This window comes from Galeopterus variegatus, unplaced genomic scaffold, assembly GCF_000696425.1.
Source record: "Galeopterus variegatus unplaced genomic scaffold, G_variegatus-3.0.2 Scaffold2788, whole genome shotgun sequence".
Lineage (NCBI taxonomy): Eukaryota > Metazoa > Chordata > Mammalia > Dermoptera > Cynocephalidae > Galeopterus > Galeopterus variegatus.
The window spans coordinates 122,805-142,088 of NW_007728899.1; the positions used below are offsets into that span (position 1 = coordinate 122,805).

At 40.1% G+C, this 19,284-nt stretch overlaps 1 protein-coding gene across 1 annotated transcript in view; it reads right to left on the minus strand.

Moving 5' to 3' along the window:
• TYW1 (tRNA-yW synthesizing protein 1 homolog (S. cerevisiae)) overlaps positions 1-19,284 on the minus strand; it is a 232,527-nt gene that overhangs the window by 122,797 nt on the left and 90,446 nt on the right. Inside the window, exons 12-13 of the mRNA XM_008582989.1 lie at positions 17,766-17,943; positions 5,173-5,308 (exon numbers count right to left, since the gene is read on the minus strand). Coding sequence (XP_008581211.1) covers positions 5,173-5,308; positions 17,766-17,943 — 314 coding nt within the window. The remainder of the gene's footprint in view (positions 1-5,172; positions 5,309-17,765; positions 17,944-19,284) is intronic.

Below are 19,284 nucleotides of genomic sequence, written 5' to 3' on the forward strand. Positions count from 1 at the left end.
TCACTTTCCCACCTGCCATCCTCCCCATTCACCCCCTACACAGTGGCTTCTGCACAGGACACTGCACTACACTTCTTTTTGACACAGTCATTAAAGACCAAGTGGTAAATCAAGTTTCTTTTTCATTTCACCTTGACCTTTACTTTGTTATCTTTCTGGAAACTCTGTTTCCTGGAATTATATATAATATATCACACTTGCATTGAATTGAACCAACATCTTTATTGAATTCTTCCCAGACTCGCTCTCTACTGCTTTTCACTTTGAAAGCTTCAATATTTTTGTTCCTAGGGCTCCTTCCTTGGCTGTCTTTAGGCACTTCTTGGGTGATGCTGTCCACATCCTTGCCTTCAACTACAATCTACTGCTGAAGAGATGACTTCCAAATCTACACATCATACTCCAACACTCCTCTGAGTCTCCAGTCCTGTGTAAGCCAATATCTACAAGGCATTTCCTGATGTTTCAATATAAACCTAATGCAATATATTCATATTTCCCTAAAACAAGCTTAGGTAGAAGTCAGGTCTGGAGGAAACCTATTCACTAGAGAATTTCTTGGGACTGGAGGGAAATAACCAGCTTGCAGACACTGGCTTTACATGACACCGCTGGAGGGATCAAGCACAACTGTCTTGGTCTGATTTCAGAAGTGGCTAAAACCAGAATATCATTTTAGCTAAGCAGAACAAGGTAAAACTGTATTAAATCCAAGCTGGATGGAGTCAATACCCTTGGGAGATCTATACCAATGGAGAGGGCTCTCACAAGTTACATAAAGTTTTTAAGGCCAAAATAAAGCTTTAAAAAAGGTGATATTAAGAAGCAGGTATCCAGACCAGCTGGATGGGTTATGGCTCAAGAATAGACTTTGGCATCCATGATAGGAGGTGGAAATAAAAAAACAGGTCAATAAGCAGAGGAAACAGAACCATGGAAGAAAGATGAGCCCGTCCTGAAAGAGAGGGAAGAAGACATAATAGCCCATTGACTCCGGGATACTCCAGATTATACAATGCAACATTATTTCACAGACCATTATTTTGTCTTCCCCTTTATGAAAACAACAATGCTACCAATTAAACATGACATGCCATCTCTGGCTGCACCTGATTTTAGAAATATTAAAAAACAGCCAAATGTGCATGTTGCAATTCAGGAGCAGCAGAGATACTAAGACTCCTCAAGCATGCTGAGGACAGGAAACCAGACTTACTGTCAGGCCCCCAGGATGGGAAGCAGTGTGCAGAAATACCATACACTCCTGCTACTGGCCAACAAGCAAGATGAAAGACTAATCTGTCTTTAAAATGAAGATCATAAAGAAATTTACCAGCATGCAAAAATGCTTATGACATGATGTTCAACAACAACAATGAAAGCAATATATAAAATTGAATCATACAGGGCCAGCTCCATGGCACACTTGGGAGAGTGCAGCGCTGGGAGCGCAGCGACGCTCCTGCCGCGGGTTCGGATCCTATATAGGAATGGCCGGTGCGCTCACTGGCTGAGCGCGGTGCGGGTGACACCACACCAAGGGTTGCGATCCCCTTACCAGTCACGAAAAAGACAAAAAAAAAAAAAAATATATTGAATCATACATACAAAAAAGCACCTCCATCCCCAGATCAAATAGGAGTACTGCCAATGTTAATAGTAATTGTCTTGAGGTCTGGAATCACAGGTAATTTCTTTCCTTGCTTCTTTTTATTTCTCTTTCCTTCCACCAAATTTCCATAATCAGCACATAACGTTTTTTTTTTTGGTCTTTTGTCTTTTTCTGTGTCCGGCAACGGATTGCAACCCTCAGTGTTGCCCCCGTACCAGACCGGGGACCGGCAATGGGATCGCAACCCTCGGTGTTGCTCCCGCGCCCCGCTCAGCCAGTGAGCGGGAACCGGTCTGTATGTGGGATCCGAACCCTCGGGCGGGAGCGCCGCCGCGCTTCCCAAGCGGCGCGCTATCCAGTGCGCCACCGGGCCGGCCCAGCACAGCACATAACGTTTTTATAATCAGAGATGAGAAGGTCAAATATGAAATGTTTGTTTTTTAAATTGCAAGCCACATGCATACATTGGTTTATTTAAATATGAGACACAAAACTACCTCATTAATGTACAATACTCTCTCCCTAACAATAAGACAACATTACTCAAATAATGATGTCAGGTCAGTTCATTATTGACATGCAAGAATGTGTAATGCAGGAAATTACTTTTGTCTTTTTCTTTTTTAAATATAAGATTTCAAGAATGTCAATATTATTGCTTAAACAAGGAAAAGCATTAAATACTTCAGTTTTTTCCTGGCTCTTGACCTTGGCATAATAACATGCCAGCAGAAACACATCTGGTCACATTGCTGATAGAAGTCTACTGCTAAAGGTAGGCAGTGGCTCTTATACAAGATGGATTTCTTTTTTTTTTGAAAAAGGGCGGTTTGACAAGTAGCTGTTGCTGACGGAAATTGAAGCTAACACATTTTCCGTTATCTTGACAGAATTGTTTTTTTTAGACCCACATACTCAGTACCAATATATTTCTCGCCTCATATTGAAAAGGAACATTTTGACAAAGGATAAAGATCTGGAAATGTAAACATTATACTAGCCAAAAGTAAAAAACAAAACACTCTACCTTCTACTCTGAGTAGCACTATCTCATAAATAGGCTGAAAATCTTGGGACAAATAAAATTTTTGTTTATAAAGCTCAAAATATTGTCTCCTTTCAAATGCTTTTCCTTGCTCAGGCATACTAAAAGCCTGAACAAGCAATAACAGTAACAATAAGCAATAAGAGTATGGAATTCTAATTAAAATATCTGAAATACACTTTTATCGAAAAACTCAAATGATATCAGATTACAGTAATAATGTTTGACCCTACCTAATAAATATAGCTACAATATACACGTTTTATTTTGAGTGTTAAACAGCAATAAAACAGACTTTTCTTGATAGCATCTATTATACCTTACAATATCAGATATTCAGAAGGAAATAAAAGCTGAAGTAATTTAAAGAAAACTTTAAGGGCAGCTTACTGCCACAGTTCTTCTTTCTTAAATGGCAACATAAACAATATAAGAATGAGAAACGTAAACTGCAATTGCTATCAAATGCTTAAAAAGCAATCGCCCTAATGTGTAGGCAAATAGTGTAAACAGCCTTTTTCAACGAGAATTAAATAGAGACAATAGTGAGGTTATATTTAAGAGGCTCATGAGTTAGAAAATATTACAGAACTTTTAAGTTACTGCATTACTATCAATGAGTCAACCCAGATTAACAACAATTGAATTGGACATTTACAGACTAGTAACTTCAAGATAAGAATTCATTTTGTGGAAAATTTTAGCCAAACAAATAAATTAAGCTATGAAGCCATTCTGCTAAAGCTTCCTGTCATCTTCCACACTCTGACTCAGAACCAGTCTAATAACAGTCTCAGATGTGTCTGATATCGCCATCTCCTGCTATTTACTCCCATCTAAATCTACTCTGATATTTATACTATGAAAGTATTTCAAAGTTCATGGAAAGGTTTGCATTATCTTGTAATTCTATTTTTTGATGAACTTTTTGAAGTTTTCTCATACGCACCTCCTGTCTCAGCAACAAGTGAAGATGACATGGCTGCAGGTAAAGTCCAAAGGCAAAGCAGTTTTAGAAACCAAAAAAGCACTTAGCCTGCAAGCTTTAAAATAACCAAGACAGCTCAAAAGCCAATGTAATGACTTCTGCACTTCTTAAAAGATATGTTATAACAAAAAAAAAAGCATCGATCTACCTTCTCAAGAATAAAATAGCCAAGAAACAAAAAACACAAAAAGGTTTAATCAGCTGAACAATCAGGAAAATACACTACAAAGCTCTGTTGAGTTTCCACTCACTCATTCTTTTAAGAAACATTTATCAAATATCATAAAATATGCTAGACATTGTGCGAATTCAGGTATGAGTAAGGAATCCAGTCTGGGAGAAAGCGGTTACGATAAAACAGAAGAAACAACGTGTTTTATAGATTTATGGAGAAAGGTGCAGCTAAATGAAAACTGCAAAAGCCTTTGCAGCAGAGGCAGTAACGAAGCTGAGCCTGGGATGGTGCATAGAAATCCTACAAGTCAAAGAATGGAAAGAAAGGACATTCCAAGATCTGAGGAGAGGATAATAACTAAAGACTCAGGAAAGAGAAAGTGCTGGGCACAGGTGCAGAGACAGGGAAATAAGGCATGCCTGGGAGCACAGGGGGCCACGTCTGGGAATGTGCACGGGGGCCAGATGGTGATGGACTAGGAATGTCAGAGTAAGTGCTGGGCAAAGGATAGAAAAGGAGGTTTTCTGTGACAGTGACTCCTGTACCTGGCTGCACACCAAATGTCACCTGTAATGTTTAACAAGATAGAGTCTCAGATAACACCAGGAACAGGAAACTATAATTTGTTAAGCTCCTATGGAGAATCTCATTATCAGTCAGATATGGGTGGAAGATGAACCACCACTTAGAAAAGTGACAGAAAGGAAGGAAAGAGAAGGGTTTGGAGGGCAAGAGAAGACAGGGCAGAGGCAGAGAGAACAGAAAAGGGGAGACCGCTAAAAGAGAAGTACAGAGGTAGAACCAACAAAAAGTACCAACCATGAGATATGGGGCTAATGAAAAAAAATCCAAAGACTACGTTAGGTCAAAAAGAAGAGGAAGGTAAGCACGCCATTAGAAAACACACAAGAAGGGCCATGTGTTTACTGGAAAAGACACTAAATTTGGACAGTCTGAGGCTGAGTTAATGTGTGGTATAGGAAATTTGGTTCTAGAAATTCAGGAAAATTAACTTCATGTTTAGATATACACTATTTGCTGACACCTCTTCTAGGTTTGATGTATACTGCTACCTAACCATGTTTTATTAACTTTGGGGGTATATGTATCTCTCTCTTCAAGTACATGAAAGGCAAACAACATATATCAGGCACAGTGCTACAAACTTAAGAGAACTCAGTAAACATTTATTGAATAGTAAATGTTCAACATTCCTCAAAAGAGGAAGTCTTTAAAAAGTTGAAGACTTTAGTCTTTTTTTTATTTTAAAGAGAAAAGGGAAAATATCTCTCTATTCTTTTTTCCTTCTTCATTCATTCACTCATTCATTTTTAAGATGTCATAATTCTTACCTTTGTTGCCAAGGCTTTTAAACTGTCAAGGAATCTTTGCCAGAAATCCTTAAAGAGTGGGCGGTCAATTTTCTTCAGGCTATCTCTGGTGCTAGCATCCACACTAACATATAGCTGAGTAACTGGCTTGAGGTTTCTTGGTAATTAAAAAAAAAAAAGGAAAGAAAAGAAAAAAAAGAAGAACATTACACCTGATAAAAGGCTTTCCATGATGTAAAACTTACAATCTGTCATAGATGTGGTTATTAAACATTTCACTAGATCTACAGGCTTCTACTTCTCCCTGAAGATTGAAGCAATGATTTTAATAATGTGACAAAATGGGATGTCCTCTGGTTATTTTTTAAATGACTGAACACCATCCCTAGTAAATTGAAAACATTCAAAGATTTTAAATTGGCCACTCTTCAAACACTAGGTTTTAATAGAAAATAAATGAAACAACATCTAACATTAGGTCTGGCAGCATCAGCCCAGCACAGAGGGCTCTCAGACCTAACTTTCCCCATAAATGATGCCACACAAGATTGACACAGGTGAAACTTCACAGCCCTGTGGGTTCTGTGCTGATAGGCCACCTCCCATCATCAATTCACTGATGGAAGTCTTCCAAGGAAAAACCCTGAAAGCTCAAGCCTTACCTGAAGGGCACAAAGTCATACCTACACCTCCAAAAGTAAGAGTGGGTTTAAAGTCAAGACTTTTTGGACAGACAGTGACCTATTGAGGAGCTTTAAGCAATGCAGAACTACCTAGCACTTACAAAGGAGGGCATCCAGAAGAAAAACGTATGCTGCAGATTCTTATTTTTCTTTGCCTTCTCAGTTTCCATGAACACCACTCATTCTCCACGTTTCTCAAATTCATTGACTCAGTTCATAATTTCACTCCTACCTACTAGATTTCTAGCAAGTGAAACCTAGATTGTACTTTTTCCAAAGATTTTTTCCCCATCTCCTTTCAAACAAGTCTCATAAGTCATTCTCTTCAGTGATTTTAGAATCCTCTGACAAATACTCCCACTATCAATTCTCTAACTACACTGCAGTTTATTCCATGCTTACCCCTACAATGTTACAAATGTATTTTTGTTTCAAAGTCTGTACACTTTTAAAAATAGAGATACAACTCATGCGCCATAAAATTCACAATTTTAAAGCAGTTTATGTGCTTTTTATATCTATCAGCATCAGGCATATTTTTCCTATTTTCCAGCCACACAAGCAGATACTTAAGTAGTTACTTTTTAGTGAATGCTGTTGACTTCAGTGGACAGAACTTTTAAGGGAATGTAGGCCAAACAAATGCTTGCAATGACCTGGCTTAGTGTCTAGACCCAAAGTTATTAGAAGTAGAGAAGCCCTAACCAAAGGTAGCTAAGAGAAGATTCAAATACTGGCAGACTCTCATTGCTCTAACCCCTCTGCAATATTGATATACAAAAGGGAATCCTTAAAAGTTCAGTAATGTGTCACTACCGAACAAAACACAGTGATTTTCCTGGGAGCCTCTTTAATAACAAACTATGCTACCTTAACTGGAATTTTTTTTTTTTAACAACAAAAAGATTGTCTTAATGGTTACTGATGGCTATCATCTGATACTTACAGGGCTTTGTCATAAAGCTTCCTGATGCAAAATGGGAGCTGGCCTGACCTTTTCACTATGCCTCCAAAACTCCTGAAGATTATGAGCAGTAAATTCCAAAGGCCATACCTATTTTACAAACCTCTATCATTTATAAAAAAGGAAGCCCTGGACACTGACAACACCAATAAAGAATTGGAGTCATTACTAAATGTGAGATGCTATAATTAAGGAAGTTTATAGATCTTTTGCCAGGGAACGATGGAAGAATAGAGAAGAGGAAATGTCCCTAGAAATGAGAGAGCTCATTTCTAAGGTGCCGAAAGCAGCAAACGGACCTTGGAGAAATTTTCTAAGCCTCAGGGGTCTTATTCCTGCCTAGTGCTGGCCTCTGTTCACCCAGGACAAGCAGGGAGGATCCCAGATGGTCATTTGTCTGTCTCCATTCTATACAGAGATAGCAACATTTTAGCTTCCAAAAAGCAAGAAAATGTTATATTATTAAATCCGAAACTCTACGATAATCTGGGGCTGTGAGATCAGGCCAAATAATTGAAGAGGAAGGAGGAGGATGCAGGAGAAAATTGTTCACTCTCCGCCAAGTACTCGTCAGGTGCTGAGTGCTCTACCCTTCTCGTTCAGCCCACTGAACCCTCACAATAAAACAACGAGGTGGTTGCTATTTATGCCCATTTCAGAGGTGATAAGGCTGCAGTTCAAAGAGGTTAAGTGTCCTGTGAAGGATCAACAGAAAACAAGTGTCAACAATGAGATTCGAGCCCCAAAGCAACCCCAGAGCCTATTCTAAGCCCGCACCAAAATGTGAAGTTCGCAGCTTGGCTGAGTATTCAAATCACTGCAGTTTAAGGCAACAAACCATATTCCTAAAATGAAAAACCCCAGAAAATACAGATGATTTATGAAAGGCAGATTATAACTGCAAAGTCCTAAGAAAAGCCAAAACTATGAGTCTTTGGAAAGAAATTCTAAACTTAATTCCTTTTCACAGGCTTCCGTACCTCGTTCAACATTTATTCAGGGCTTCCTATGAACCGGACACTGGCACAGAGACTCGGCCCTCCATACTTCCATCAGGAGGGAACGAGAAATGGATGAGCATCCCACCAAGTGCTCAGCACCATGACTAAAGTGGGTGAAGTACAAAGGGAATAAACAGAGGAACGAGTTGATTCTGCCTGGGGATTAAGAAAAGGGGATTAGGGGCAAAGTCAAAGCTGGCCTTTGAAGGACACAAAGTTCCTCGAAAAGATCATGAGAAGATCATTCCTAGGGATGACCAAAGGAGAAAAGCAAGCAAAGGCCCAGAGCTGTGAGATGCATCAGGATAGATGAGTCACAAGCTGTCTCAGTGGCTCTAACATGGCAAAGAGGACTGGGAGAAGTCTGAGGCCAGCTCTCATGACCTGCCACGAAGGTTAGGCTCGGCTTGCCGAAGACTTAAGTAGTCAAAGACACCATCAGGCCAGTGCTGAAGAAAGTAAGCTGCCTTCAGAGTGACTGACGGGTGGATTACAAAGGTAACAAACTACACTGTTCTGCACCTGGCTCTTTTCTTACCCCCACCTATTACCAGTCCAACAACCCCTTACCCACAATCCCAAAATCCAAAAAGTTCTAAAACCCAAAAGGTTGTTTTTCTAAGTTTGGAGCCAAACTCACTTGGAAGCAAACTCTGATTTATCATGAGGCTCTTTACATTCTTAATTTTTCTGTTTATGTGAAAAAGAATACTCTGTTGCAGAACTAATTATGTGGGCCTATAGGGTGCTGGAGATGTTACACTCCCAGAGATGTTACAAAATATAGCATAAGCACTGTATTGCCTTTCTAAAATCCTAAAAAAAATTAAAAAATAAAATAAAATAAAATTTAAAAAAGGGCCAGCCTGGTGGCGCGCTGGCGCTCCCGCCGAGGGTTTGGATCCGATGTGGAGACTGGTTCCCGCTCACTGGCTGAGCGCGGTGCAGGGACAACACCGAGGGTTGCGATCCCGTTGCTGGTCCCCGGTACGGGCGCGACACCGAGGGTTGCGATCCCGTTACCGGTCAGTAAAAAAGACAAAAAAGGAAATAAATAAATAAATAAAATCCTGAAACACTTCTACGCACAAGGGATAAAAGAGTGTAGACAGTTCCTTGCAGGTATCATTCCACACCAATGCACAGTGTTTTGTCACTTTTTTTCTTTGATTTTTTTTTACAACTGCTTTGTATGACAGTATAAATGTACACTGTGATTTCTCTTTGATACACTGGTTATTTAACAGTGTGTTGTTTAATTTCCACATATTTGTGAATTTCCCAAATTTGAGCATATGAAATTTTTGGCCATTATTTCTTAAAATATTCTCTGTCCCTTTTTCTCCTTTCCTCTGGAACTCCCCTTATGAATGTGTTGGCATGTTTAACAGTGCCCCCCAGGTCTCTGAGGCTTTTTTCTGATAGCCTTTTTGGTGAGGCATCATTCTTATATTTCTCTTTGGTTCTTTGGAAATACTTTCCTTTAGTTCTTTGAATGCATTTTCAAAAGCTAATTTAAAGTCTTTGTCTAGTAAGTCCAACATCTAAGCCTCCTCAGGAACAGTTTCCATTAGCTGTTTTCTTCCCTATGTATGGGCTATAGTCTCTTGTTTCTTTGTTTATTTTGCGATTTTTTCCCCCTTGATGAAAACCTGACATTTTAAATAATATTATGGGCAACTCTGGAAATCAGATACCTCTCAACCCAGGATTATTTGGGGGGGGGGATGTTTATTTTTTAACTGTTTGCTGCTATTTTTGTTGTTGCTTAACTAATCTGTTAAATTCTGTATACTTTGTTGGTTTTGGCCATTGAAGTTTCTGTTCAGTTAGCTTACTGGTCAGCTAATGACTGGACAGAGGTATATTTAAATGCCCTCAGCCAATAACTCTTCAGAGGGCAGGCAGGAGTGGGGTGCATGCTTTTGATGCCAGTCAGGCAGTTCACAGTTCTGCCTCAGTTTTCACCACCCGCTTGCTCAGGACATGAGGGGAGAGCACAGGCCTTCTCAAGTCTTCCTGAGCATGCTCACTGCCTTCCTCATGTGTGTGGTGTTCTAGATTCCCAGGAATAGGCTGTAGCTTTTCAAAGTTCCCTATAAACATCTCATTCCCCAGCTTTTCCTTTTAGATTTTTTGGTTAGCTTCTTGTTTGCCCCAACTGTTTTGCCACATCAGGCAGTTGTGAAGTTAAACAATTCCCTATACTTGTTTATGAGAAACACCCCAGAGAGGGGTTTTTTGCAGCAGACAATCAATCCTGAGTCACTTCAAATAAAGATAAGCCCTATGAGCGAAAGCTTCCAGGAAAATACCACACAGGCCACATAATGACCATTTTCTGGGAATGAGATTTTGAAGAGTTCCAACTCTATTTTGCTGCTCCCTCTGGCTGCTGGTTTTTACTATCATTGTGGGCTATTGGTTTTCAAGGCTACTACAAGAACTGGGGAAGTCAGAACAGAATGGGACATGTTAACATCACAAAGCTCACTGTTCTTACTGAGATTCCACCATTTTACTTGAATAAATGCTCCTCAGATTGTTGCATGCCTTTGGTTAATCTCCATAGCTGAGAAAAAGTTGATTCAGATAATTTTTGCCAGTATTCCCACTGTTTTTAGGGAGGAACAGTTAAGGTCTGTACTCTGCTATTCCTGCTAACATCCAACCCACAAGTTTTGCATTTATTTCCATCATCATTAATCAAAATTTTTTTAATGTCCATTGTGATTTCTTCTTTGACCCATAAGCAAATAAGGAGGGAAGGAGTGTGATGGTTAAATTCCAAACACATTGGAATTACTATAGTTATCTTTTTATACTGATTTCTCCTTTAATTCCATTGTATTCAGACATCATGCTCTGTATGATTTCAACACTGTGCTGAAACCTCCTATAATGTCCATCATATGGCCACTTGGAAATTGTTCTATGAGCCAAGTTCTGTGGTCTTGAAAAGAATTTGTATTCAAAGTTTCTGGCTACAATGCTCTATTTCTGCATTATAAGTTAAATTTGTTAATTCAGTTGTTCAGTCTTCGATACTGCTACTGATTTTGATTTGCTTATCAGTCTGAGTGAAGTGTGTTAAGAATCTACCATTTCTCCTAGTAGTCTATCAATTGTGAGACTATGTTATTGTTTACAAGTTTTGAGTTGTTATATGGTTTTATGTCCCTGGTGGGTTTAATATTTTATTACCAAGAAATACTCATCTTGTCTCAAGCAATGGGTCTTGCCTTAGAGTATATTTTGACCAGTATTACTCAGCCTACTCTCCAAAGGTGGAGCTTCTAAGTGTTTTTCATGTATTATCTCATATACTCACAATGCCACTCATAATCATTATTATTATAGTCATTTTACAGATGAGGAAACTAGAAAATTTAAAAGCTAGCTGTCATTTCAGAAAGACAATAGGTGGTCCAGTCAAGATTCAAACCCAGATCTTTTCTAGTCCAGAGCCCAAGCTCTCCCTCCACACCTCACTGTACTACATCTAGACATGCATGTTTCTGAAAGTGTTCCATCAATTTATGGTTACAGGAGAAGACCATGTTTCAAATTTAACAAATTTACTACAAACAAAATAGGCTGGGAGAAAAAAAAACTTGTACTGGAAAAATTAGATGGTATCTGGAGTCAATATTCATTTCATTGTAGCTATTTTCTGTAACCAGTTTTAATTAACACACACAAGAAAACTTTATTTTCATTTAAATTCATCCATCTCCTCAAATATTTACTATATATCTACTATGTGAAGAGCCATCCAGTTTATAGAAGTTCTCTAACAGATGTGGTAAATGCCTTAGCAAAAATTAAACAAAACACAAGCAAAAAAAAATACAAGAAAACTTTATTTTCATTTAAATTCATCCATCTCCTCAAATATTTACTATATATCTACTATGTGAAGAGCCATCCAGTTTATAGAGGTTCTCTAACAGATGTGGTAAATGCCTTAGCAAAAATTAAACAAAACACAAGCAAAAAAAAAAAATGACAGAAATACAGGTAGAAGAAGCAGAAGAAAGAGAATAAAGCTCATACATAGATTCAAGGAGGAAGGTGCTCAAAAGCAAATGTACACTGGGATGAAATTTGGTGGGAGGCAAGGGGAGCATCTGGAAAGTTAAATGTTAATTAGGTTAGTTAACTGTCAAACACAGCTCTGTCTTCTCATGATAAACCTGCTAGCAGCTAGAAAGATTTGAATTTAAAGTATTTACAAAAACAAAAAACAAGCAAAAAACCCCAAAACTACAAGATTTTAAATATAAATTTAAAAATAATATAAATTACATAGATAAGAAAATTTTGATGAAATAAAGTAAAGGTTGACAAAAGATGAAGCTAAGAGTGAGCCAGTGTACAAACAAGTATAAATTCGACTCTAAACTCTCCAGAAAACACTGCTACAGGATTCAAACGTCCACAAAATAAGAACTAACCAGTCCTCTGAGGTTCCTTGGGGGGAAGACGGCGTTCAGTGTTGCCGAACATCCTCCTCGACAACGTCCTTGCCTCGCAACACGGTGATGTTCAGAGACCTTCTGCGGCACTCATAAAGAGGAAAACACTGCTACAGGATTCAAACGTCCACAAAATAAGAACAAACCAGTCCTCTGAGGTTCCTTGGGGGGAAGACGGCGTTCAGTGTTGCGGAACATCCTCCTCGACAACGTCCTTGCCTCGCAACACGGTGATGTTCAGAGACCTTCTGCGGCCTCACAGCACAGAGCTATGCAAAGCATCGCTCTATGAGCGCTCCACCAAACCCAAACCACGACCTCACCTGTGACGCAGCCCTCTGAAGGCAGGGCTGCATGCAAGCCTAGAGGGCACGGTTTCCGCAACAAAGGCTCTAAACTCACATCTCCGGGGGGTCCGGGACATGAAGTCAATCAAGTAAGTCACTTCTAAGGGGAAAAAAGGTCTTTGTACATCAAAATGCAGATCACATATGAAACACAATATTCTTTTCTTACTCAGAGTAATATGCTTTTTTCCATTTTTTCTTGGACTATGTGGCAGCACTCTCAGTCTCCCTTTCATTATTTCACTTTTGTTAGAAATGGTGGCAGAAATGCCTCTGCTATGAAAAAATCAGCGGTGCAGCTCCTATGACAAGTGGCAGACATCGGCCTCAGAGCTGAGGAGATGGCAGAAGGGGAGGAGCGTGGCACAGTGAAAATTGGAGGTTTCACAAAAAAAGACAACTGTTACTTGGCTCTTGACAATTTTTGCCCCAGGTCATTCTTTTCAAAAGCCAGAAATCCAAGTTTTGTACAAAATCTCCTGATTTTAAATACTGGCTCAAAAAAAATTTTTTTAACATGATGGAGAAAAAACAAAACCTACTTCTTATCAACTACCGGTTTGAGACCTCTGGGCTTAAGGACTAGATGGATTACATACCCCCTGGGTCATCCACGTGACTATTTTTCTTTTCTTTCAAATGAGTTTCTAAAAACTACTGAGCTCCAGTAAGTTCAAGGTTGCACTTCTTGGCGAGTACTGTCTGTTGTGCTGTGTAGACTGAAAATGTGGCCATACGTTCCTCCTCCCCTGTGCCTGTGCCTGTGCCCATGCCCCCTCACCCTGCAGCTCTGAGTGACCTCTCACTGACAATGGCTCAGCTGTATGGCTTGCTTTGGGCCTACGAGAAGTGAGCATCTTACAGGGAGAAACTTGAAAGATGCCTGTGCACTGGGGCATGCCCCCCACACCTGCTGCTCTTTGAATCTCTGCCACATGGGATGAAGCCCAGGCTAGCCCATTGGAGGGTAAGAGGCCACGTGAATAAAGGCTGCAGCTGTCCCAGCCAAGGCCATCATAAATCAGCCACACCCACCAGCTTCCTGGACACAAGCAACGCCAAGACCAGCAAAGCTGGCCATTATCAAAGACCTGCCCACCTATCCGCACAATTATGAGCCGGACAAACGTCTGTTAGTTTGAGCCACGTAGTTTGAAGTGGTGGTTACAGCAAATGATAACTGCTACATGCTAAAATATATCAGTTACATTCCTACCAAAAATATCATCATAAAAATACTGTTTTGGTAGATATAAGAAGGCTTTCCTGGAGAGAAATGGCATTTTTCTTCTCCAATCACCACCCGACCTATAACCAACACTAGTGCCTTACATTCTTGTCACTTTTATCAACCTCTGTTTTGACAAAGGCATAAAGCTACTCAGAGTGCAGCTGCTTTCCCATCTGCCTAAAGTATTTACTTCCAAAACTGCTATCCCCGACCAATGGGATTTGCTTAATGCTGGCCCTCTCCAAGAATCCTGTGGGACCACTTCACTGTGAAAGCCCCCTTGGGGAGAGATCTGTCAGCAAAGAGCCATACCCTTTGGAGCTAGAGAGAGAACTGAAACCCCCTCTTAGGGAAAAGTTAAGTGCCTTGAAAAGGCCACTAGCCTAAATGTAATGTTGCAAGTGCGCCAAGGAAAGACCAACTGATGAAGCCAAGATTCTCCTCAAATGACACCAGAGTACAGGTAGTAATGCAGTTACTTAAAAAAAAATTTTTTTAATTAAAAAAATGAATAAATAAAAACTTAGTAAACCACCCAGAGAGCATTATTACTTCCTAGTGTATGCTCAAAGATAAAATGGTTGTAAGAGGTTCACCTAGTAGCTGCAATGAATGTCAGCTCTGACTTGCTGTGTAGAATTAGCACTATGAACAGAGGAAACTTCCAAAATTCATGACCTCTGTTATGTTAGTTAATCTGTAGCCTGTTTTTGTGAAAGAAATTAAGACACCATAGACAACTGGCATTTAGATTTTCTCCTAATTCACAGAAATAGAACAATATTATTTACACTTATAAAACTATTTTTCTTTCTGTTTTCAATTATCTATACTTAGAAAACTATTTTTCTTTCCATTTTCTCTTATGCCATGGGGTTGGGGGTGCAAGAGCCCTTCGTTCAACTCAGAGAGGCCTCAACTCATAAAAGTACTAGTTTAAGAGTATGAGCAATCTCTGGTCCATTTTATTTCACTACTCCAGAGTGTTTGAAACTTGCAGTTTTATGACGCATCATAGTACCTGGGATGGCAACTCTCACTGCTCTTAAGTTTTTTCTGAACTATTCACGTCTTTCTTTGGGGACATGTAGGTGTAGGAGGGTTGCCTTATACTTAGGATCCCTAAAATTTGGACACATACACTACTCCCAAGCCAGTGGAACTGCTCTGCCTCAGAGAAAGGAACACCTAATGTTATGCTCTTCCACCCAACACTCTCAGGCTCTCGCTATCAGAAATTCTTCCCAGATCCTAGCAATAACCTGCAGATCTCAGCTTCGGTTTTGTTCTTCTCTATGTCTAGACAGGCATTTCAATGGATAACAAAGACGTGCAACTCTTTGAGGTCCAAACCTAGAATGTCTACTTTCTATATATTCTCTCCCGTGCCTAAGAAAGGATATAACTAAAAAAGGGACACGGCATAACTTCTACACCGATTCCCTGAACCACAGCAACTTTAATGTTAGAAGCTTCAAGAATACTCTAAAAATGCAAAAAAGGAACTATCCTTTCCTAAGCACTCCTTCTTTCTGAGTACTCCTCACACAGTGAACCCTTTCGTTTTCTAAACTCTTGTGATCAAGATCTGAGAAATTTGCTCATCCTCCTGTGCCCCAGCCCTGCCACCTCACTTCTTCCTCTCTGCCTCCCTCCCAATTTACCAGCACCCGCACTAAATGCCTGGTTTAGTCAATCAAGAAGTATTTCTTTGGAACCATGTGCCACCATATCCTATTTGCTCCTTGAAGACGACAATCAAGACTAAGACTAGTACAGACTAATACGGTATATGCACTGTGATCCCCCTGCTCACCAGCAGAGGGGGAGAGAGACCAACAGCATCTGAGAAGGTTTACCGTGTGTCAGTAAGTGCAGGATGCTTTCAAGCTAACATCTTACTTAATACTCTGTAATCCCGCACTAAATGCCTGGTTTAGTCAATCAAGAAGTATTTCTTTGGAACCATGTGCCACCATATCCTATTTGCTCCTTGAAGACAACAATCAAGACTAAGACTAGTAGTACAGACTAATACGGTATATGCACTGTGATCCCCCTGCTCACCAGCAGAGGGGGAGAGAGACCAACAGCACCTGAGAAGGCTTACCGTGTGTCAGTAAGTGCAGGATGCTTTCAAGCTAACATCTTACTTAATACTCTGTAATTTTCCTCAATCCACAATGGCACTCACAAGGAATTCCATGCTTGATCAAACAATGAATCAGCCTCTGTGGTTATCATTTTGCAGAGAATTACTTACATCGTACTTATAGAAGATTCGATTCTTTTTAGGCATATAGGCCTTAAAATTGAGATAGACTCCCTTTCTGTGTGTGTATACATATATATATATACACGCACACACACCACCCAACACCACTCTATCCCAACGTCTCTCCCATGAGACAAGTGAAAACTCAAGGATTTTAATCCCAAAAAAAGTTGAAAAAAAGGAATGGTGGTAACTTTATGCAAAGTATACACATTAACTCTTTTTTAAAACTTTTTTTTTTTAATTTTACCTTTTCAAACAACTTCACAAAGTAATATTTTAGCTATCTTTGCAACAGCATTGATTTTCATATTATTGCCTGGTAGCCAATAATTTTAATCAACTCTCTGATTTCCTACAATGCTAAATTTTAAACTATCTTTATATGTGTGTGTGTGTGATCATTCTTTCTACAAACAATAGTGTCTTTTGTATTTTTTACAATTATTTCCTCCTTTTTTCACGTCATACCTTTTGACCACTATTTAGAAAACAAATTTAAACTGAAAAAGATCATTGTTTTTTACTCCTATTTGGGAATTTCCCCAACATTTCACCGCCCATTTACTGAGTACCTACAGTGTGCCAGGCACTATGCTAGCAGCACAAGGAGAAACAAGCAGGGGTCTCTGGCCTCAAGGAACTCACAGTCCAATGGGGAAAGCACAGGCGAATGACAGCTAAGCACAACTGAATGTTCTGGGTGCTGCCACACGTGCATATTCCAAGTATGATGCAAAAACAGATACTTCCAGGCCCAGGAGATGCCTCTGTGGGTGCCACCTGGGAGCCCTCTAAGTCACCCAAGCCATCCTCACCATCTCACCACCTGAACCTGCTCCTGCCTTACCTAATCCTCTACTGTCGCGGGGCCCACAATCCTAGCAGTCAACAAGAGCGGAGCCCTCAGTGTCACCACTTAGTCCTCTGAGAGCCACACGGTCAGTTTGCCAATCCTATCTATTACACCTCGAAAGTACCTTTTTAAGACTCCTCATTCTTACAGTCTTACTTCCATCCTTATAACTCTTACTTAAACAAACATAACAATCCCCTCTCCGGGGTCCTACTTCTGCTCTCCCACTGTGTACCACACTAGCAGGTGACTCTGCAGGCAGCAAGATCTTTCTAGAAAGCAGCAGGTGAATCCTCAGCAATCTACTCCAACCTTTCCAACTTGACGTCCAGCTGCCACTCCCCTTCCTGCGGTCCAGATGAGCTATATTTACATAAGAGTTGTTACAAGTACCCTAATTCCATGTCTTTCTCAAGAGGTTCCTTATGAAAAAATACAGTTTCCTACCTCCCCAAGGACCAATCCCAGCTGTATTTTAAGATACAAATTAAATGACGGCTTCTCTGAAAACTTTCACCCTGCTTCTCACTTGTGGAAAAAATTGCATTCTCTTTTGAATTCCCCTAGCAATTTATTGGTGCCTTTGTTTTTGTTACTAATGTTATCTCCCCTAATAAAATGAATTTTGAAGAGCAGGACCACCTTTGCCTCCTAAAGCCCAACATTTGAATGTAGAAAGTAATCAGTAAATCCTCTTTGAATGTGTTAATGCCTATTAGTTGTTCTTTGTAGTCAAACATAGACTTGAGCACCGTATCTCAATAGGCTAGACTACTCACCTGATTTCTACAGGGAACTGTGCATTTGTGACCAGGAAACTGGAGATCTTACACTGATGGAGCAGCTTTAAAAACCTGTTGATCTCTGGGTACATGATGGGCTCTCCCACAAGGGACAGCGCGCAGTGCTTCACCCTCATCCCTTCTTCAAGGCGGTCTGCTTTGACGCCTGGTGCTCCTAGAGAACACAGTGAGAAGGAACAAGCTAAATAAAACACAGATAGAGGACGTCACTTACATTTCTCCTAATGACTCTTTGATTTTAGAGGGCAAATTCATTTTTGATACCAGCCAAAAAATACAAAGCAAGGGCCAGAGGGTGAAAAAAACTAGAATTATTAAATCATAAAAGTCAGTCAAAGGACTGGCCAGATAGTTCAGTTGGTTAGAGCACAGCCCCATACCACCAAAGTCATGGGTTCAGAACCCCTTACAGGCCAGTCATCACAAAAATAAAAATAAAAATCAGGAATCTCATCCTTTGTTTTAGTACTAATTAAACCACATTAATACAAGCAGGAAAAACTAACTTTGTTATCTAATTATTTGGAAAGCAGAATATCTCACTTTCCATAGTTTTCTTACCTCTGCATTCTTTCATGTTGATCTAAGAAGATGAACTCAGTATATCTACATAAGAAGAAGGCTCTTCTAGACCAATTGTATCCCCATGCATTCCTCAAGTATCCTGACTGGGAAATTATCTAAGAAGATGAACTCAGTATATCTACATAAGGAGAAGGCTCTTCTAGACCAATTGTATCCCCATGCATTCCTCAAGTATCCTGACTGGGAAATTAAACTGTAGTTGGCCCAAAGGTATATAGGAGAGAAGAGACCGGTAGTTCTTGCCTTTGGCTTCAAATTGAAATCACCTTGGGAGCTTCAAAAACTACCGCCACCCAGACTCCCTCCAAACACTCTGTTGGTGCAAGCAATGGTGCAAGTCGGGGTAATGAAAGTTTAAAAGTCCCTCGGGTGATGGGAATGTGCAGCCAAGGTTGAAAATCACTACATAAATCAGATGACCCCAAACCTCTGCACACTGATATCACCTGGGAATCTTCAAAGTTCCAAAATCGAGGCCGCAGCTCAGATCAATTAAATCACAATCCCTGGGGCAGGAGTACAGGCATCAGTAGTTGTAAAGATCCCAGGACACTCGGATGTGCAGACCAGCTCAGAAACTACTAGCACACACCACTGGCTCTCAACCCTGGATGGACACTGGAATCACCCAAAGAACTTTTAAAAATCCCAGTGTCCAGGCAGTATCCCAAACCAATTAAATAACAATCTCTGGGGATGGGACTCAGGCATTGGTATTTTTTACAAACTCCCCATGTGATAACAGCATGCAGCACACTGGGACGAGCACTGCTCTTGACTCATATGTAAAAGGCATCTGAGACAGAATGTCCTAAAAGTCCCTCAAGCATACATGGAATGGGGAAAACTTGGAAAGAGTGAAACAGGGAAGTAAAAATACATCTCTTACTTCAGATACTTCTAAGTAAGT